General features: G+C 39.5%; 1 protein-coding gene across 2 annotated transcripts in view; it reads left to right on the plus strand.

The window, feature by feature from the left end:
- The window catches only part of LOC104938506 (sphingosine kinase 1), a 31,399-nt gene that overhangs the window by 5,662 nt on the left and 5,207 nt on the right, over positions 1-20,530 (plus strand). For both annotated transcript variants that reach the window (XM_019254544.2, XM_027283059.1), the window contains exons 2-4: positions 9,461-9,610; positions 19,659-19,753; positions 20,306-20,421. In XM_019254544.2, coding sequence (XP_019110089.2) covers positions 9,461-9,610; positions 19,659-19,753; positions 20,306-20,421 — 361 coding nt within the window. The remainder of the gene's footprint in view (positions 1-9,460; positions 9,611-19,658; positions 19,754-20,305; positions 20,422-20,530) is intronic.

A 20,530-nucleotide genomic window follows, 5' to 3' on the forward strand; every position in this document is an offset into this window, starting at 1 on the left:
TTTAAGTACCTGAAATTGTGGTTGTAAAGCCTTTAGGGCACAGAGTGACCTTTGAGAAATTCCGGATTTAGAAAACGTTTTCAAATTCTGCATCCATCAACTCTATACTCCTCACGTTTTGTTTTGCTTCTTGTAACATTGTTTTGTTTTCAATTTCTTTTTGAGAAAATCAATATGCAGCTATTATGATAAAAATTGTTTCATTAAACATAATTTGGTTCAAACTTCTCAAATGTGAGATATTTTTCCCCCTGTATTTACATCATAGTAAACTGAACATCTTTGGATTTTAGACTAAACAAGACAAGATGAGGAAATTGTAATGGACTTTTTGAATTGTTTTATGCCTTTTTGTTCAGGCTGTGGCTCAGGAGGTAGAGTGGGTCATCCACTAATTGTCGCGATACTTTGCCATAAGTGTATGAAAGGGTAGCTTGAGTGATGTCATCCATAGGTTTCCGAAGCGCTGTTATGAAGCTGGATGCCACCATGTTGGGTTAATTTGCTTGAATAAGCTATCTGTAATGGCACTTACCTGTCAATCAAGCGGCAACGCTGTTAATTATGCGTAATTTTAAGCCTCAATATAATTTGAACGGCTGAATTAAAAAAAGTCCCCCCCCCCTCATAGTTGTCATGAACGGGGAAATTAGCTATAGAGACTCACTTCTGCAGTCTGTCTCAATGAATTACAGTTTTTAGCACTTCCATATCGGCTTCATTTCTAGACTAGAAAGGCGCTTCATAAGTACAGTTCAATTACCATTATCTGTTTGTGACAAGTTACTGAGTCTATTACAGACATTGGAATAAAATTACTGATATATTAATATTTTAATACAGTATGTGTGTTGCTGCTTAAGCTCTTTGTGGGTGTGTGAAACATGAGGTGTGGCGAGTGCACAACAGACATAAGAGGAGATTAGTGTGCATTCACATTAAAAAATGGGAAACTAATAAAGAATGCAGCTGTTATCATTGAGGATCACACCCTCATGAACGGTTAAGAATGTTCCTGATTTTCTTAAAATAAAACTACATATTTTATCTTTGCTGATAGAGGAGTAAAAAAAAAAAGAAAAAAGATTTGATCAGCACAGTGTGCTTTTCTTTGGGATATCAGAGGTAGTATGTGCCTCCCTGAGGACTTCTCCTCATTGGATATACGCCGCAATAGAGGTTGACGTGCTCTCGAGACCTCTGATCATTCAGCCTCTCTAGAACTTTCCTTCAACTCTCGGGGCTCACAACAATCTTTCTCTCACCATGAGCAAGTACTTCAGAGATATTTAGCAAAATACACTGCAGCCTAAACCCCATCAAACGTTGCTTCTGTTGTTGTTGCAGGATATCTACATCTCAGCCTGGAGGATAGCTTTCTGTACATTAAACCACCAAGCATAAAAAGCATTCGGTGCTCACCCAGTTTACTATTCTCAGAATTGGCCTCTCAAGACATTCTGTGATACGCCGACAACAACAACAGCCACTAATTGACCATTCATCTCACAGAGCAGCTGGTTCACCTCAGAGAAAGTCTGTCTATGCCTGGTAAAAGAACATGTGGTTGTGGGTTTTTTTATGGTGGGAAGTCCATTTCCTCCATACGCTGGCACATTTTATATGAATTTAGCTGTTACAGTTTGCTGTAAACTCATGTTTTGCCTTATATGTCTTATTTAAAATGGACTAATATTTCCTGAAAGTGAGCGTCCAGTCGAACATGCACTACATGTAGCGCCAACTGAGGTGACAGTAATTAATAGATTAAGTTCTAGTTTGCATTAAAAGTAAACATAAACTCTAAACTAGTGGCATTATAACTGAGTGACTTTAGAAAAGTTTGTTTTCAGGCAGCAACCTAACCTCCCCTCCCTAATCTGACCCTGCAGCCTAAAATACCCATTTGGGACACACATCATTCCACACAGGGACAGACGGTGGTTTCATCCTCTCTCTCTGCTGTCCTGACCTTTCTCTCTGTCTCACAGTAGATGTATCTCTTTATTTTAACAGTGCGGGGGACACACTGTAGTCAAGTGGTTGACGGACAGCTCAGGATGATTTTAATAAAAACCTCAATGTCATAAACTCTCTGCCTTTCCTAATATAGATCTCCAGCAAGCTAACCACTGCCACCTCCTCCTCCTCTCCTCCACCTCCCCCTCCTTCTCCTCCTCCTCCTCCTCCTCCTTCCACACCCATTGTGGTTCTGGCTCAGCAGAAATCTGCTACGTGCCTGAGCAGTTTCCACCCTTTGATTTACAGACAGCATTGTGGACAAGAGTTATCACCTCGCTGTGCCTAAATGTTACTGCAGTTTGGCCGAGTGAGGCGAGTAAGGTTTCTTTAAAGGGGCAGCCTGTGATAAACAAAACGGGTGGACCCATTACCAAACATTAAAATAGAGGAGTTGATTGGCATTGAGTTGATTGGATTTTCATATGAGTGAAGTTAGTAAAACATGGCAGCATTTATTTAGGATCAGATGAGGAACACAGAAAATCAAACCAAATCCTCAATTATTATTATTTCAATTATTTTCAGACCCTAATATCATGACATTGTTAATCGTTATGGTGTGATAGAAAGGAAGAGATGGTGCAACGGGTGTAGCGCCTTTTATACAGTAGATTTAATCAAAATTTAAAGACTTTGCATCTCTTTTTTTGTGCTGTAAAAAGCTTTAAGCATAGAAACACTCCAAAGAAAGAATACATTTCATATATGCAAAAAATGTGGGCACATTATGACCGTGAGTGTGGATGGTTGTTTGTCTCTATGTGTCCTGCGATAAGCTGGTGATTTGTCCAGGGTGTACCCCGCCTCTCACCCAAAGTCAGCTGGGATAGGCTTCAGCCCCATCGTGACCCTGTTGAGGATAAGCGGTTACAGATGATGGATGGATGGATGGATGGATGGATGTGGGCACATGTAACAAACTAGCATCACCCAAACACAAGACAATATATGGTCACACAGTATACTGACACGTGATGTGGCCCACACTGACCTGCAGATCCAAACCTTGAAGCTCCAAATAAAGCACCTTACCATGAATGATGGTATGAATGGTGACCTTTGAGTATGAGAACTGAACCTCTAATCATGATGGATAGACCCTCAGCTGGCCTTGGACAAAGCTAACATTTAGTAGATTGTGATTAGACATATCTGTCATAATACAGGAGGCAGACAGAGTATAAATACCAGGTCAAATACACGTTAATCCATTAATTCCTTAATGTGGAAACTGGATTCCCTCCTAATGGGCATTTGTCAAGACACAGTGCCCACATCACGAGTGAGCAGGAAACAGAAACATACGAGCAGTCTTCTGTAGGAGATCAGTCTGTCAGTGGATACAAGGTTTGTTTGAAAAAGTACAAAGTACATCAATTTATCACAAAGTTACAACTGATACAAGGTCTGCACAGAGCATAAATGATACTGAAAAGATACTACAGACAAAACCCACTCCAGCCACAGCCTGTTGTACCTGCTGCCAAACCACCAGTCTACAGAGCAGCTTCTTTCACATTCATCCTCTGCACTCCACCATAAATAATAGTAATAGTGAGTTATGTAATTTTTACTACAACTTGTAGTTCATTGTACAAACCTGCGTTGTAGAATGATAAATAACCTTGTACCTTGAATGCAGAGCAATATCATGTGCCAGACTGGGCACATGCCAGAGTTCACACCATGTGTACACACAAGTTCCATTTGTACTTGTATGTGATGTTGGATTATACAACAATCAGTATCCTAGTTGATTCACAGGAGTAAAATAAATACTAATCTGTGTTGATATGAGCTAAACATTAATCTGTGGAGTGTTTTCTTTGTGGGATCTGTGAATGGCACATGTTCTTTGTTGACATTTTATACTAACATGAATCAGCACATGTTTCAGTGCTGCTATAAAAGCTATGTCGGCAGACTGGGAGGAGCATTATTCCAAGCTGGGAGTGTTCAGGCAAGATTGTGCAAGACTTATTGTCACACCATTGAAATGATGTAGATTACTGTACTACGCTGTTTTTTGAAGGTGCATTGTGTAAACAAATTTCCATTGTATTTTATTTAGGTGTAGTTACCAGTGATGGTAGAGGTGCTGCCATGTTGTGTCAAGTGTCTCGTCTCTCGTTCATTTCATTAATAGAGAGAGCGTGTAGATGATTGTTCTGACTTGGCCGCTTGTAATTATGCTCTGAGGGATTTGATGTGAACACGGAATAAATGACACGCACAGAAAACAAAACATGTTCCTCTACATCCCCAAAGACACCACGTCTGAACAGAGTGGGACTGGTCCCATCTGAGTTGCACATTTATGCCAGCTGAGCGGTGGTGTGGCGTGCTGAGCCTGCTACTGTTTTATCAAAACTGCTGCTTCATTCCTCAATCACAGGCGGTTTATGCTTCATCATGCTTCCCTGCTGATTTTAAGGAAGCGTACGTGAGACACCAGTATGACTGACTGGTGAGTGCGACGGACATCACAATGAGTCAGCGTGAGTCGTTGAGCAATGACGTGGTTTTTGTTAGAGACAGGGACCAAGTACTGTAACGTCATGGATAGTTGACAATGAGGATGCAACGTGCTAAGTAACGTTTGCGTTTCACCTGCTTCCCTTTTCATGTGAAATGTCTGGACAAGTAGAAATATTGTACAGTTTTGCATCTCAAACAATCTTAATGCAAACAAGTAAAGATGTATATGACAATTTATGGTGCTGAGAATGGAACAAACACATTTTGCTGCATGTTTATAGTTAAACCTTCATCTCTGTGTCTGGTTAATAGAAGCTGACATCCTTCTGAGTGTACTGCAGAGTTGTCAGACAAAGCTAAGAAAGTTGTCTATTCTCAGACTCTATATGCACCCAGATAGCTATTATAGGGAACCTTGCCGGAAAATGTGTTTTTTCTGGCTCCTGGGTTTTTCCCTTTCATTTAGGCTGTCATTTCCTATGGTGAATACCTCAGTAGTGATTATTCCATTAAGATCTGGGACAGTTCCCATGCTCTTGGTTTGAGGGGCGCAGATGAGACGTCTGTAATCACAGAAACAAGTGAATGCAGTTGAGATGCAGAGCAGAGCTTTGTTGTTTTGTTCCATCTTTTTCATCTCGGCTGCTGTTTGATGATTCAGTTAAGTTGCTTCAGTAAGTGTCATTCATTTTATCACTTCATCCCAGACTGTAATTGACTGTTTCTCTGCAGTTGTTTAGTCTAGGTGATTACACTGTGCCTGTCTAAGTGCTGTCATCATTGTTTGTCATCATTTTTGGCTCATTTAGAAACTGATAATGTAACCGACCCTTGTGACCACACGATTGGACAAAAAAAGTGTCTTTGACTTTATATCATCAGTAGCAACATATCATCACTTCACAATCAAGACTACACCCTCCCTGTATAAACAAACCAGACACATATTACATAAACTGCCGATCCTCAATGAAGAATAATAACCTTCGTTTTCGTTAAAAGTCTGCTGCAGGATGTCCAGCATGGTGGATATTTTAGATTGCAGAGGGTTGTTTTGTATATTTTGTATATTTTTTCTGTGCTTTGGTAGATGTATGTCATACTTTGGCACTGTGCCATGACGTCGCTGAAGCCGAGCTAATGATAGAGGAGGAAACCCGGAGCGTGGATAGACAGAGACGAGTAGATAGATAGTGCCCTCTGGAATGTTTTGAGAAGGGGAGGGGTGGCACACAGGAAGTGGCATGGGGTTGGATTTAGCCAACAAGGTCTGCGTGGGTGTTAGGGCACAAGGACGGCAAGGTCAGGGCCTTCAGTGCCAGCTGTCATGCCAGCTGATTCATGAGGGCACTTGGCTTTTGCTCAGGAGTTCAGTCGTTATGATTCTGAGATGACTCCATAGAAATATTCATCCTACAGAGAAAATGGCTGCACCTTTAAAAAAAACTGTTTAAATCATACAAGAAATGTGAACTTGTTGTTTTGCAGTTAAAAAAAACCCATACAAATCCAATTCAATGAGCTGGGATAGGCTCCAGCTCCCCCGTGACCCTAATGAGGACAGAAAATCGATGGATGGTTTTATTTCTGGAGACAAAGTCATAATAAGTCAAGGAAGTCTTATTACCAGATGCATCTGATCAAAGAACAAAACAAAAGCTCTCACTATTGTTCACTTGTACCGGCATTAATAACGGCGTTTCAGTCATCACCTTTAATCAGTAAAAATCAGTTTTGTACCAAAATGTCTAGACATGTTTTATAGTCACAGACACACTTGGTCGTACTTGTGTTTTTATTGGACGCTGGACAACATGATCAACCCTCCCAGTGGATGCTGGGATAGTGTCCAGCCTCCCTATCACCAGAATTATGCAGTCATAGAGAAATGATTTTCCTGATTGAACTGATTGAGATCTTTTATGATGTTATTTCGGGAATCACAGAAAATATGTTGTAACTGCAGTGATTCACATGTGGCTAATGGTTGTGTCATTACAGTTGAACAGCACTACGCCCTCCAAAGTGACTACATGGTTGAATCGACACCTCTTAGTTTAAACAAAAACTGAACATTGTAACCTTCATGAAAGGAGGCTTTCATTGCACGACTATACAGACAGCATTATTTTGAGCTTGATGTGTAATAAACTGGTAGCTGGTACTGTTGTAAGGATTATCAAAGAACAAAAAGCCTGATAAGTCTGTTTAAACTCCAGCAGCACAGATAAACAAAAAAAAAATGGTTGAGGTGTGTTAACGTCTGAACATATTTCTGACCTGTTTCACTGCATTCCTGTAGTAACACTGTGGGACTTAAGAAATAAAACAAACCCTGTCAATTTACAACCAGGTTTTGAACCAGTTAGATGTTCCGGAGCAATGACACTTACGTTGGCCCCCGCCCACCCTTACTCATTTATCAGCTGTCAGTCATGTTTGAATGGTTCTCCTGCCTTCAGGCTCACAGTGTTTTTGATCTTGAAAAAAAATTGAGCAGCTTGCAATACCAAGTGAGATCTCACTGCAGGAATGTCACCGCAGGCTTTTTGCCTATCCGACCGCTTCAGTGAAATGGTAAGTTTCATGTGTGTGTGTTTGACAAGGCATGACATAGAAAACAGCTTCTCTCTCCTTTTATTAGACATCTTTACAAAAATATATTTTAGGGGTGAGGGGGGAAAAGGAGAGAAAATCTATTAAGTCATTTGCTCCAAAATGTGTAGGGAGAGGAAAGGTAAAAAGAAACATTTCTCAGTTTTACCATCGTAGTCTGATGTCCATCATATCTACATTTCTATTCAGTTATCCCCGTCTCTTATTGCAAATATCCAATGATTGATATATTGGCAAACCACAGTCATATGCAGTACTTAATTATTAATCCTCTTCAGATGTGTTGAGACACGGTCAGACCTTTAGCCCCATGCTGTGGCTCTAAGAGATCAGCAATCTTCATAGTGTTTAAAATCAAATCAAATCAAATCAAATCAAATCAAATCAAGTGCATGTATAGCCCTTTACAATAGCCAAATGGTACCCAAAGTGCTACAACAAAGTCATAAAACAATACATAACAGATACATATCAAATGAATACAATTAAAAGTGCTGCAGTGCTGCAGGGTATTAAAAACCTTCCAGAAATACATAAAAAGGAGTGGACAGAATGAGTACACCTGAGAAACAGTACTGCCCTAGTCAGAATTAAAACGCCAATCTAAAAAAAGTGGGTCTTAAGCTTCGATTTAAAAAGGCTGAGATCAGTAGTGGTGCGAATGTCAGGGGGCAGTTTGTTCCACAGTCAGGGAGCAGCGTCGACAAAAGAACGATCGCCCCACTGTTTAAATTTCGACCAAGGGACCTCTAACAGAAGCTGACCCGAAGAGCTCTGCCACAATTGCGAAAAGTTTAAGTCTCTGACAAGTAAGAGGGGGCCAAGCCATTAATGGCCTTAAAAACAAACAACAGAAGTTTAAAATCAATTCTAAAACGGACTGGAAGCCAGTGAAGTGACGGCAGCACAGGGGTAATGTGTTCATGTCTGGACGTGCTTGTTAAAAATCGGGCAGCAGCGTTCTGCACAAGTTGGAAGGATTGGGGATCTCTGTAATGTAAGGTCTGTGAAACCCTCTGAAGTCTGTGTGATCCCCAAGATATTTGCGTAAACCATGTTAAAAATTTGCCAAAGGGGCCGTGATGTCTGAACTTGTCCATTTTTCAGATGGACGTAGTGTAGGTGACTACAGACCTTTGCCTCTACTTGTATCTATAAATGTCCTGTCAATGCTATGCACAGTGTTTTTTCTGGAGTTTCATATATGCAGTAGTATAGACATTAGATTAGACTTCGGCTAGGTTATTGCAACAGTATATGTGATATACTGTAGGGGCTTTGTCGCCGCCCTCTCACCCCTTGTCTGTCTTCACTCGCTCTTAAATACTGTAGCAAATAGGCAAAAAGCCAAGCAAAGAATAAAAAAATACTGTTTTTATGAAAGATTTACAGGCTGAAGTGACAAACAATCAACTGTGGGAAATATGTCAAGGCGTGCAAATATTAGCTAATAATTTATCCACAGGAGCTAACATCTATATTTATAATATATAATAATAATATAATATAGAAGATACAAATATCATTGTCCTGTCTCATACTGTGGTGGCTCCACAGAAGAAAAGGATAGTTTATCGAGGTAAAAGAATAAAAAGAATAAACATAGTCAGACTTTTTCTGGAGAAACTTCATTTCTTGACCTTTTAAAAGTTTGAATGGTACTTACAGTTTTACAGAGTTTCTTCAGGAAAGCACACATATGACAAAGACTAAAGACAGTGAAAGTACGGCTTTTACAGCAGAGCAGCGAGATGAAAGGAAAAAGAATTACTTGTCATTGTGCGTTTTTGTATCTCAGCTATTGTTGGATTCAGACCATGAGAAAAAAGAAAGTGTGCTCTCTGAACAGTCCTTTTACTGTCATTCCAAATGTTCTGGAAAAAACAAACAAGTGTCATATAATAGCACATCCTTGACTTGAAAATGTGATTTTGGGTTGTGGAGAAGTAACCATATTACTGACCAGTTGCATTTAAATTTGGTTTCACAGTCATTAGGTGGTGCACTGACTGTAACTGTGACTTATAAATATACGGCATGTAGGATGTGATGATACCGCGAGGTGTAATAGTCATATTTATTCATAGTTATGTTTTCATATCTGCCTCTTCACTTCGTAAAATGTATTGTTATGCCAAGATATTAGTACGTATGCACTTTAAAACAGCGGTGAGTGCAAGGTTTCTTTTGTTGTGTCAGCACAAGTTTCAAAATCAGAATTAACTTGTTTCTACTGGCAGATTAAGACTCTAAGTTTTTACAGATATTAAGTTGATTATTGTCTTTCTCTCTTTTTCGTTGCAGTCATACATCAAGTGTCTTGTCTCTCTCTCTCTTTCTGTAGAGGTGTCGATGAACAAGTTGTCTCGTCCGTGCCGGATGATGCTGCTGGTGAACCCACAAAGCGGGAAGGGACAGGCGCTCACTCTCTACAACAACCACATCCAACGAATGCTCAGCGAGGCGGGAATCCAACACACTCTGGTTATCACTGGTGAGTTTGAAGCAGAAGCACGTGCGAGTCCATGCAGAGCAAATAATAATTAAAGGTTCTATGTCTGTAAAAGCTTTAAGTTCATGGAAGCTAGTCTACTATCCTGCTTATTTGTTTTCTGTTTCACCCGCATTTGCATCTGATGCAAATAGATCCAACCAAGGAAGCTAAATTAAAAAGAAGCTGTTCTTCCTCAGTCGTTGTTAGTTTTTTATGTTGTTTGTTTTTCTACAAACCCATCTTTTCCCTCTGTGGATGATCATACTAACACACACACACACACACACACACACACACACACACACACACATTATTAACAACACCAACACCTCCCTTCATGACCCTGCTTCTCTTTATCCCAGTATCCCTCCTCTAGTTTAAATCCTGTCGCCATCATTACGCTGATCAAATGCCTCTGACCCATATGCATTCAGAGCAGTTATGTAATAAATATATGTACATACAGCGAGATACACATATGGATAAAAACACATCCATGATAAACACAGATACGTGCACAAAATCCTCTCTTGCCATGATTTGATTTGATATATATATATACGTTGCAGTTTTAGAAACGCTCACTCGTCCCACACTGTATCAGGACAGATCGTCTCAGTTATTCTGCAATGTTCCCTCCTTGTCTTTTATTTTCAATTCCACCCTCTGCCTGGGTTTGTTCATAAATCAGTGCAGTGTCAGATAAGGGACAAAAACGTGTCTTTAGTCGCAGTATGAGGTGAACAGACGGAGAAAAGAGGGCAGAGAGAGACAGAATCACAGAGACACATGAGAAATCATCTCACTGGTGCTGAAAAGGTTGAAAACTCACAGAAACTGGGCTTTTTGTGATTTTCGAGAGGTACTGTTTGATCCTGGAGAATACATAAGTATAGATTAAATCTCCAGATCTGCATCTACGTGAAATTTTGAATTCCACAGTGAACATTCATCATCATCATCAACAATCAATGAAGCCTTGGCAGAAGAATATTCAAGGCCTCTGTTTATGTGTGACATTGATCTTACCTTATTGAGGTCACATAACTTGACAATGACAACAAAGTGAAAGAAGCCACATCTTAAATTTTCTTAAGAAAGGGCAGATAAGTTGTACCTAATGACAAGTATAAAGTAATAAATCATTTTCTAATGCTTTATAAGTCAGTTAAGGTTCCGGGTTTTGAAATCTAATTTAATATAAATGGTTTATTAATCGTTACAGTGTATCCCACAGGATTTTATGAGGCTGTGGTGAGTTGACCTCAGACAATTGACAGGTTAGATATATGAAGAAATTTGTGTTGAAAACAATTTAGTCGTAAACACGTTGTTGTAAAGCCTTCTATTTTTCATGTAACATTACTTATTGAACCGTTTTTTAACAACATCTTCAGTTAAATGGAAAAAAAAAGTATTGTGAATTGACATGTATTTATTTATTGGCAGGCAACATGTGCCACATATTTCCACACATTCTCACAGAGACACAATTTCAGCCATGTTCTTTTCTGTTTTTGTTTTTTGAGTTTGATTTGGTGGGGGCGCTTTGCAGCTGTTGCCGTTTGGTTTCATGGTTAAACCTCAAACTGTACACTCAGTTCCTCTCTTTATTTTTCTGTGCTGAGTGTCCACACAGGTGTTTGCCCTATAACTATAGACTGTTGAGCTGCCCCTGCACTGCTTTCCACCATAATTTTGTTTTACTCTCTCTTCAACACTGCATTGTGAAGTAACTCCTCGGAAAGTGAAAGTGAAAAGGTCCCTCTGAAGTGTAAAAATGTTTTCCATTCATTATGGGACTGTGGCAGGACAAATTACACTGTAGCTGGCCACCACAGTCTAGGTAATTCTTGGGGAACACTGATTTACTAATGCTTTATAGATCAATTATAAGCCAAAAACGATAACTTCCCAGGTTATAAAAATCTCTCGGGTGGTGTTTATCGTCCTCTAGCTGCTTATTTCTGTCCTTCTTTTTTAGACCCATATAATGGATCATTAAGCCACTTCTGGGAAAATACTGTGAACCATGTCATATCATCTAGATCAGAGTTATAGGCGGGCACTATTCTGATCATTACTATAGTAACTGAGGTCAGAGGAAAGGACTGTCAGAAACCTCTACAGAGTCAGAAAACCACTAAGGGTAAACATATTTACTTGTTTGTGGACTATCAACCAACTGACAAATACCTAAATACTGTAGATGCATAGAGTATGACCATAACCCAATTGTTGTACTTATTGACTGACCTGTAACGTATAACTAAATGGTTTATTAGCCATAATTAAAATATTAGTCACAACTAAAAACTCTTCTCTTTGCCTTTGCTTCACCATTTGTGTTGAAGTTATGCAATATTATACTTTGTTTTCGATAGTTTTCGATTGTTTTCGAGACAGTGTTGCTGATCACTCTCTAATTGCATTAACAAATTGAATAATGCAGTAATTAGTAAGACTGAGACAAAACTTAAGTACATCAGCACTAATAAGTGTTGATGAAGTCTTCAGATGCTGTCAACCCTTTACCTAAATTTAACTCCTGAAGCTACGTGGGGGGATACCCACATGAAGCATGCCAAAGAAAAACACAAAATGTTTCCTAAACATCAGGGAGTTTTAAAGGTATGTCACTGAGGTCACACGACTCGTGAAGAGAGCATTCTTCAAAAACTAAGAGAGTAACGTCTCGTGTCATTTTCAGAAAGCCAACATGCAAAGTGTTCTTTGTGCAGATTTAAATAAAGATGATTGAAACCTTGACAACACAGCTGCATCTTTCATTTGCTCTGTCTGTCTGGCTATTTTGCGTCCATGAAGCAGAATATGAATTGATCGTTTTCAAAGCCCTGCCCCTTTGTCACTGTAATTCAGTCTTACCACTGTAGGATGTACCAGGATTCTAAAAATACACAGTTAAAGTACAAATACCCGACTGTACTTCAGGTCAGTATTTGAGTAAATCTATACTTATCGATACTTAAATTCAGAACACAACGTTTATGTTACATTTAAGCCTTATTGTTAGTTTTTTTAACCAATCCCATTTGAACATTTAAGGATGAGATTAACCGATGAGTTTTTGAACACATTTCAGGTAAACTTGAGTAAACATAGGAACGAGAAGAAGAGCGTTGCTAACGTTAAACTCTGATACTGGTGGTGCACTTCTTTTACTAACATGACCTGTAATGGCACATAATAACATGCTAACTTATAAGGTAATGCCAAATTACTACTGTAAATGATAAGTTAGTTAGCCAGACTAACTGCTAACATTAGCATCTTATTTAAACAGTTTAATCCATTACTTTGGTACTTTTCATTAAAAAAAAAACAAAAAAAAAACGCTCTGACTGTAACCCATTTCCTGAGCTGTGATGTTTTAGGCAGTTGCTGGGACACACCCAATTTGAGTCGCAAAGAAAAATGTATTTTTTTAACAATATGTTTGGCCTTAAAACTGGCTAAACAGCATGTCTATCTGTTCTATCTGTCTCTCTTGTATCTTTGGGATCGGTGCCTGACGTATGGTTGGAAATCATTTGTATGCGAATGAGAGCAAAAGTAGACAGACTCATTATTGGATTCTTGGCTGTGTGGCAGCTGTGGGCACTGCCAGGGGTGGAGGACAGATGAAGGATGACTGCACTGCTGTTGGGTCCCGATGCAGAAAGAGAGGGAGAAAATTTATGTTTGTCTGAGTGTGTGTTTTTTTTTTTTGCATTTGTCAGTGAGTTTCTGCTCCTAGGCAGTCTCCCTCTCTGTTCAGGCACCATAAGATGTCTGTCAGAAAGTATTAATTAAACGACAGAAACACAATCTTCTCTGCCTTGGGTGCAAATTGTAAATATTTTCCAGAAGAGGCAGATATCCCCTCAAGCCTCTCTGTGCTGCTTCTTTTTTATCTTTCAGTGTTCTCCCTTTTCCATTTGCTCTTTTAAATATGGATTATTTAAAAAGGCACATCCTGTGTTTGAGCTCTTTTCTGTGTCATGGCCCATGTGAGACAGTAGAGAGGGCAAAGAGAGGACAGGGATATTGAGATCCTACAAAATAAAGAAAAGATACTAATAATCATCTTTTGCTGGTTTGTGATGTTTTAAGGGGACCTTCACACATTAAAATCAGTTTACCCATCACAATGTCTTCATGATGATGAATGCCCACGGCTGTGGAAGTTAAAAGATGTGAGCATTCAACAGGGATTGGGGGGGGCTAAGGAAAGATGCTGTTGGATTATACATTATATGCTGTTTATTTTTCATTGTGGGGATGTGGTGAATGGAGTGTGCCAGAGGGCAGTAGATGGCCCAGTGTTCACTTGGTGTTCAGAGAGAGAGCAAGAAGCACCAGGGTGATTAACCTGGAATGAGCACCTGGGTGTGGTTTGAGTAAGTGGAGCATAGAGACGCTGATGATGATTCGACGAAAAGCAACAAAGGTCAAATAAAAGGACTAAGTTGAACCGAGTCGACTCCTGTGTCCTCTGTGCCAAGCCTGGTCGAGTTCAGGCAGACAAACCCCAAATAACTCGACAGATGCTGCATCATGAGAACTGTGAAGACCAATGTTTTTGGTGCTTGAGTCATACAAGACACTAAAAGTTTCGATATCTCTGCCTCTGTTGCTTCAGTTTTTTACCGTTTGATGACCCTGCAAAACTGTTGGATTCTTTAGAAAGAAGAAAATAGTCACGATTTCACATTGAGCAGGTCGTCACTTCTCTCTTTCATTTTGACTTTGCTTGTAAAGGATGACTGTAGAGACACAGTGTTTGGAAAGTAGGACAAGTCTTTCCAACATCATTCTCTGACCCAAAAGAAATCATTTCCAGGAGTTTACTTGTTTAATGTGGTTGTTACCACTTCATATAATTGCTGCTTGGTGTAAATATACTTCCTAAAGTTGAGCTATATCTTGATTGTTGCTCAATTTAGGAACTTTTTTTTCCTTTGCGGCAAAAGAGTTCCCACGTTTAAGCTCTTGTTAGCTGGTTCAGGCTTGGCTGAGGGCAGTGTCAGAAGAGGAAGTGTCTATCAGTGCCTCGACACAGCCCATTCTAGTCCCTCTAGAGCTCTGATGAGAAGAGTTTCTATTACTACTACTATTTTAAACTGTGGTCCCCTGTCCTGTAGTACCAATTTCTGTGATGTTTGACTGACCAGCTTTGTTTTGCTATAAAGCAAACAATTTGACTATGCAAAGAGTCTGTCTTCTTATGTTCACATGATGTAGAGACTCGTGTGTGGCTATGCGCTCAGGCCCTCCCGACAGCTGAGTTAACTGTCACATTGTTTATAGTGTTTCTTGCGATAACAGCACACACACACACATTCAAAAGGCAGTGCTGTTTAATTGTCATCACCTGTTGTCATTTTGGTGGAAGAGTGCTGCAAATATCAGGCTGTCCTGCTCGATGAGAGCCAGGATGTGTTTGACAGCAGGGTGGAGACTCATCTGCCTTTAGTCGAATGATAAGGTCAGCAAACAGAGCTTCTTTGTTACTTAAACTGTCGTGACGGAAACATTTGAAATCTGACAGTGTGGAAACAATGTGGCAGCGAGGAAATGGTCACCTGAATCTGCAGCTCCCATCGGCTTCATCGAGTTTCAGCTCATTGGTTCATTGTACGGCAAAAACTTTGTTTATTTCGTTTTCATTTATTCTCATCGCTCAGGCAGTTGATTCAGCCTGTACAGTGCCTGACCAACACCAAACAACAGGCAAAGCTGAGTTTGTAGCGTAGACAGTTTAATTAATGGATGTCATGACAACATTTCCAAAGCGCTGTATTGAAATTCAGAGTGCCAGGGCTCTGGCCATCGCCATCTTGGCAGCACTGCCTCTGCTGCATCCTGGCTAATCTAAAGATGGACAAAGACGTGAATCGTCAGTGGATTTATTTCTGCTGTGAAGTTTCACATTTTAATATGGGGGCTTATAGAGCCTGACTTATTCTGTAACCAGCCTCAAGCGGACGTTCCAAGACCTGCAGTTTCTGACATTTCAGTATTGGCTTCATTCCGCAGCCACAGAGGTCACCATTTGGTTGGTAGAGACCAACCTCCTCCTCGCCACGCTGGCTGTGAAGCGAGGGCAAAGGTTCAGCTGAAGTTGATAGGATGGATCATTTTAAGCCCAAGCTTCCCAACACAAGCTGCTTGTTTAATTATCAATATAGCTGCGTTCATTATCCTGATTCGCTGATTAATTGTGCAAATTTGTTGATAAAAATCTGTTATACTGCTAATTGTTTTAGCTCTATAATGTTCCTCAGAAATTAGCAATACTTATCCACAAGATGCAGTCATAACCTCAACATAATCAATATAGTAACCTCCTGGAGCTTTATTATATCTCAGTATGTTTTCCTCTTGTACAATCAGAGACTCAGACACTAAGATTTGGCCTTGTTGCACCCCCAAGTGGTCATCCTGTTTAGTCTTTCAAGCCAGTGTGTGAACAATGCTGCATACAAACGTTCATATATCCATGCATGTCGGAAGAAATACCATAATCCTAACAATGATTTGCAGTTTTAAGTATCCTTACAGGATCCTGTTACTCATCTTTGTATCCTTCTGAAGATTCATTTATAAAGCATGCACCACAGTCTCTGTCCAGGCGGTGACCAGAGGTCAGTAATGAAGCAAAACTGTGCATGACTGTAATGAGTCACAATCCACTGCCTCTACCCACAGGGACAAACTCAGCTGGACAAAACTACTGTGCTCCTCTCCTGTCCTCTTCTCCTCTTTTCTCCTCTGCAGTATCATTACAAGCACTGTGTGGCTTGTCCCTGTCCTTCCATCCCTGATATTTGTTTTCCCCTCATTGGTTTGTTTTGTCTCTGCTCCCCTCTCACCACATTGCAGTGTCCCTGCTTCACAGTTTTGTTGCTGATTGCGGCCCTTCAATGCTTTTTCGTGCACCGCCTCTGCATAGATAGGAAAATGTGATGTGACTGGACTGATAAGGAGGAATTGATTCCTTTATCCTGCAGAGTTTAGGAAAGGGAAGAGAAGAGGAGAGGCCAAGAAATCAGATCCCTCTCCACGGGACTGTGTGTGTGTGTGTGTGTGTGTGTGTGTGTGCGCTATTCTCCACTGGGTGAGGACATTAACACAATGGCAGCATTAAAGTGAAGAATGAAGAACAAGGTAGCTATTTACATGGTAGAGACACCAAAGAGGACAACTCATGTTCAGGTCTCTCAAAGTCTGCAAAAAACTTGGTAAAACTATTTATTAATAAAACACGATCATATCATAATTTATCTGACTTCACAAGCAGTACTACTTCTTCATTTGTACATTTATCAGTATGATAAGCTTTTACACAGAACATGGTCACTGAGAGATGATTCATTAGTAAACCCTGGTAACAAGTTTATTAATCTCCCACATACATTGTCCCAAAATAAACACACAGGACTCATAGACATGTGGTAATTGGGAGAGATGTTGTAATGTGACAGTCCCAAGCAGCTTTGAGCTACAGCCGGCCCAAATATTGAACGATGTCTGTCACAGTGAAATGGAAATAGGAGCATTTTTAGCTTCAGTCATTTGATATATGTCCAAGTAAACCAAATATATGGATGAGGTTTGGTTACAATATATTTCAGCCATTAATCAGATGTGATTGGATCGTTAAAAGTGGTCACAGGTTAGTGAATACAGGGAGATACAGAGCTGTCGAGAGACATGGCAGTTGACCTCTATACTCACCTCCCTCACCCGAGCTGCTGAATTTGACTGTCCTACTAAGATATTGCTTTGCAAGGTACACACAAGCTGGGCGGGTTAGCTAGTCATCCTCAAACCACATCTGATTGGATGAATTTATGTAACCACCCTCAAGATGGGTCATCAAGTCTGCGTCCTCAGCAAAACTTCGATATGGATAAGAAAAAAAAATATGAATGCAAATCAATCAAACACCTGGATGCTCAACGTATTCAGCCAAAGAGAGTTTCATCTTGGATCTATAATATTCTCTAAACTATACTGTATACTATAGATTCAATTCTAGGCTTTATTGTAGCCATACACTACAGAGAAGTGTCACCTTCACGATCAAAGTGACAAGTGGCAACGTGTAGAGGTTCACACAGATTTTGCAGGACTACAGAGATAGTTTTACGATATACTGTACATAGCAGGTACATTTACATTTTAGCCGTTGGCAGTTTTGGTAAGTAGGGACCCCTGGCAGTCCTACCGTTAAGAATAGATTTACTGTGTGACTTCACTGTTAGTCCTTGACTGTTAGTCCAACATCTTTCGTTACTCAATCTTGAACAAAGTCCACGTGTGAAAACTGGAATTTTCAACTGAGTCTAGTCAAAAATATCAGCAGCTGAAATATCTATTCATCTTAGAAACACACAGAGCACTGAGTTACCATATGGCAAAAATAATATTCATACGTACTGCATGAAAAACAAACAAGAGACTATTCACTTTTAGCAGCTTCACAGCTAAACTTGCTTACTTCCTTTTTTGCTTTGTTTTTCCAGCTACTCGTTTGGTTCTTGTTTCCTCATTCTCATATAGGTTGTGCAGTAGGTATGCCTTGCCATCTGTAGAAAATGTAATCATAATAATGAGTAATAATATTCCACCATAGATGGCTCTTTTTAAAATGAAAGGAAAATGGTATGAAAGTGTAGAGAGACTGTGTTGTATCAGATGATAATATGAAAAATAACAGGATTAACAGGTTTAATTAGACTTTCAAAGTTCAAAGGGATGAAGAAGTTTCACTGAGCTGAATATTTTACTCAATCAAATTTACAGAAATCTGTGTTTTCGTGTGGCACAACTGAACTTCACATCGAGCACTATCACTTGTTCTGTTGGTCTGTAAAAAATATTTTTTATGTCCTCCAAGTCACTTAACATACAATCGGTCTGTAGTTTTACAATAAAAAGGTTGTATTACAGTACATTTTGTAACACACTTTGCAGCTCTATCTAGGTTATGCAAGCAATTAATTGGAATTCATTGAACGTGTACTAATTAAATTTTCTCTATAAGTAATTAATTAAATTAAATTCAATTTTATTTATATAGTGGCATGTTATCTCATGACACTTTTCATGCAGAGCAGGTTTAGACCGTACTCTTTATAATATTATATACAGAGACCCAACAGTTCCACCATGAGCAAGCACTCGGTTATGGTAGCAAGGAAAAACTTCCTTTTAACAGGCAGAAACAAATTTAAAAGGTTCTACCTACAGCTGTAGCTACAGCCGTGTCAGCCAGGGTGATGATCTCCTCCACCAAAAAGGTTCTTCGTTCCAGAGTCTAATAACAAATTACAAAGTTCCACGAAACTTCTAGGAAGGAATGGACCATTGTTATAAACACTGTTTGCAGTCCAAAGCCACAACATGATACTGTTGAAGTTATGTTAATACTGTAGGTAGTTTGGCACTTGCACTTTAAAATATACTTTTCTGTATTTTTTGTAAATTAATTACTTAAATTACATTTTTTTCCCCATATTTAATTGTCCTAGTCATGGAAACTGGCTCCAGTGTTCCTCTTGTGTCGTACTTGAAGAGGAAGTTCAACGAGGCGCCACTTCATCAGATTATTCAGACTCAGATTAATTTGACAGAGTGCTCCTGGATAATTTAGTTGTTCTGATCTAATTGGCAGCGTAGTCGACGCTTCATTTAAGACCATATATCAGCTTTCCCTCTGCACAGCGATACTTTAATTTGGCAAGAGAGGGGAAAAAGGAAAGAAGACAGGAATGACTAGGACTCTTGTATTACCCGAGATCCTCTTTTAGTCATTATTTAAATAACATGCATATTAGTGTCTCGTGTAACTTGAGCTGCAGATAACAAACACCTGTACGAGATACCAAATGTTTCTCACGCCTCACACCATGAGAGCCGACCGTGACCTCTGACCTGTCCGGTGAGGGAGGAAGCTGACAGGACCTTCTCTTCCTCTTTTACTGTAACAATCACAGTATAATACTTCATAGACGTTTTATATGTGTGTATTTTTTTACAGAGAGGCAAAATCATGCCCGAGAGCTGGTGAGGGAGGCCGACCTGTCGCAGTGGGATGCTTTAGTCATCATGTCTGGAGATGGACTTCTGTTTGAGGTGAAGAGAGACACATGATCACTGTGTTCATTATATTCTACACTGTTTGACTTTACATTGGAGTAAAGTCAACACACTGTGGTGACGTTAAACTGAAATGTTAAGCCAACATACACAATATAAATACTGTGTATTTATACGTAAAATATACATTGAAATGTGTGAAGATATCAGGTGACTAAAAACTTAAAGAAAGATGCATATACATTATAAAGAGCCGAAACAATCCATTAATCAGTTGATAGAACATTAGGCAGCAACTGTTTTAATGATTAATAGATCAATTTATAGGAAAAACTCACAACTATTCTCTGGTTCAAGTTGCCTTTCTTTGTTTTATATTATTGTAAACTGAACATATTTGGGTTTTGGACTTTTTATTGGACATAACAAGTGATTTGAAGCCCTCACTTTGGGAAATTTGAACATTTTTCTAACATTTCATAGACCCTAACTCTAAACGATTAATTGATTGATTACCCAGTTATTAATGTAACTAATGTATTTCTGTCCATCCATCTGATCAAAGCTGTTTTTTTCTGTGTCTGTCAGGTGATAAATGGTCTGCTCGAGAGACCAGACTGGGAAGAGGCCATCCAGATCCCGCTTGGTATCCTTCCTGGTGGATCAGGAAACGCCTTGGCTGCATCCATACATCACTACTCTGGGTGAGCCACATGCTGAATTGGGCACTATATTGTTGTAGTTATGTGATACAGTGATACTGCTGGTTTAAAAACCTCATGAAGTGCATCGAGACACTTAACTTTTTAAGCC

This window comes from Larimichthys crocea, chromosome X (assembly GCF_000972845.2).
Source record: "Larimichthys crocea isolate SSNF chromosome X, L_crocea_2.0, whole genome shotgun sequence".
Classification (NCBI taxonomy): Eukaryota; Metazoa; Chordata; class Actinopteri; family Sciaenidae; genus Larimichthys; species Larimichthys crocea.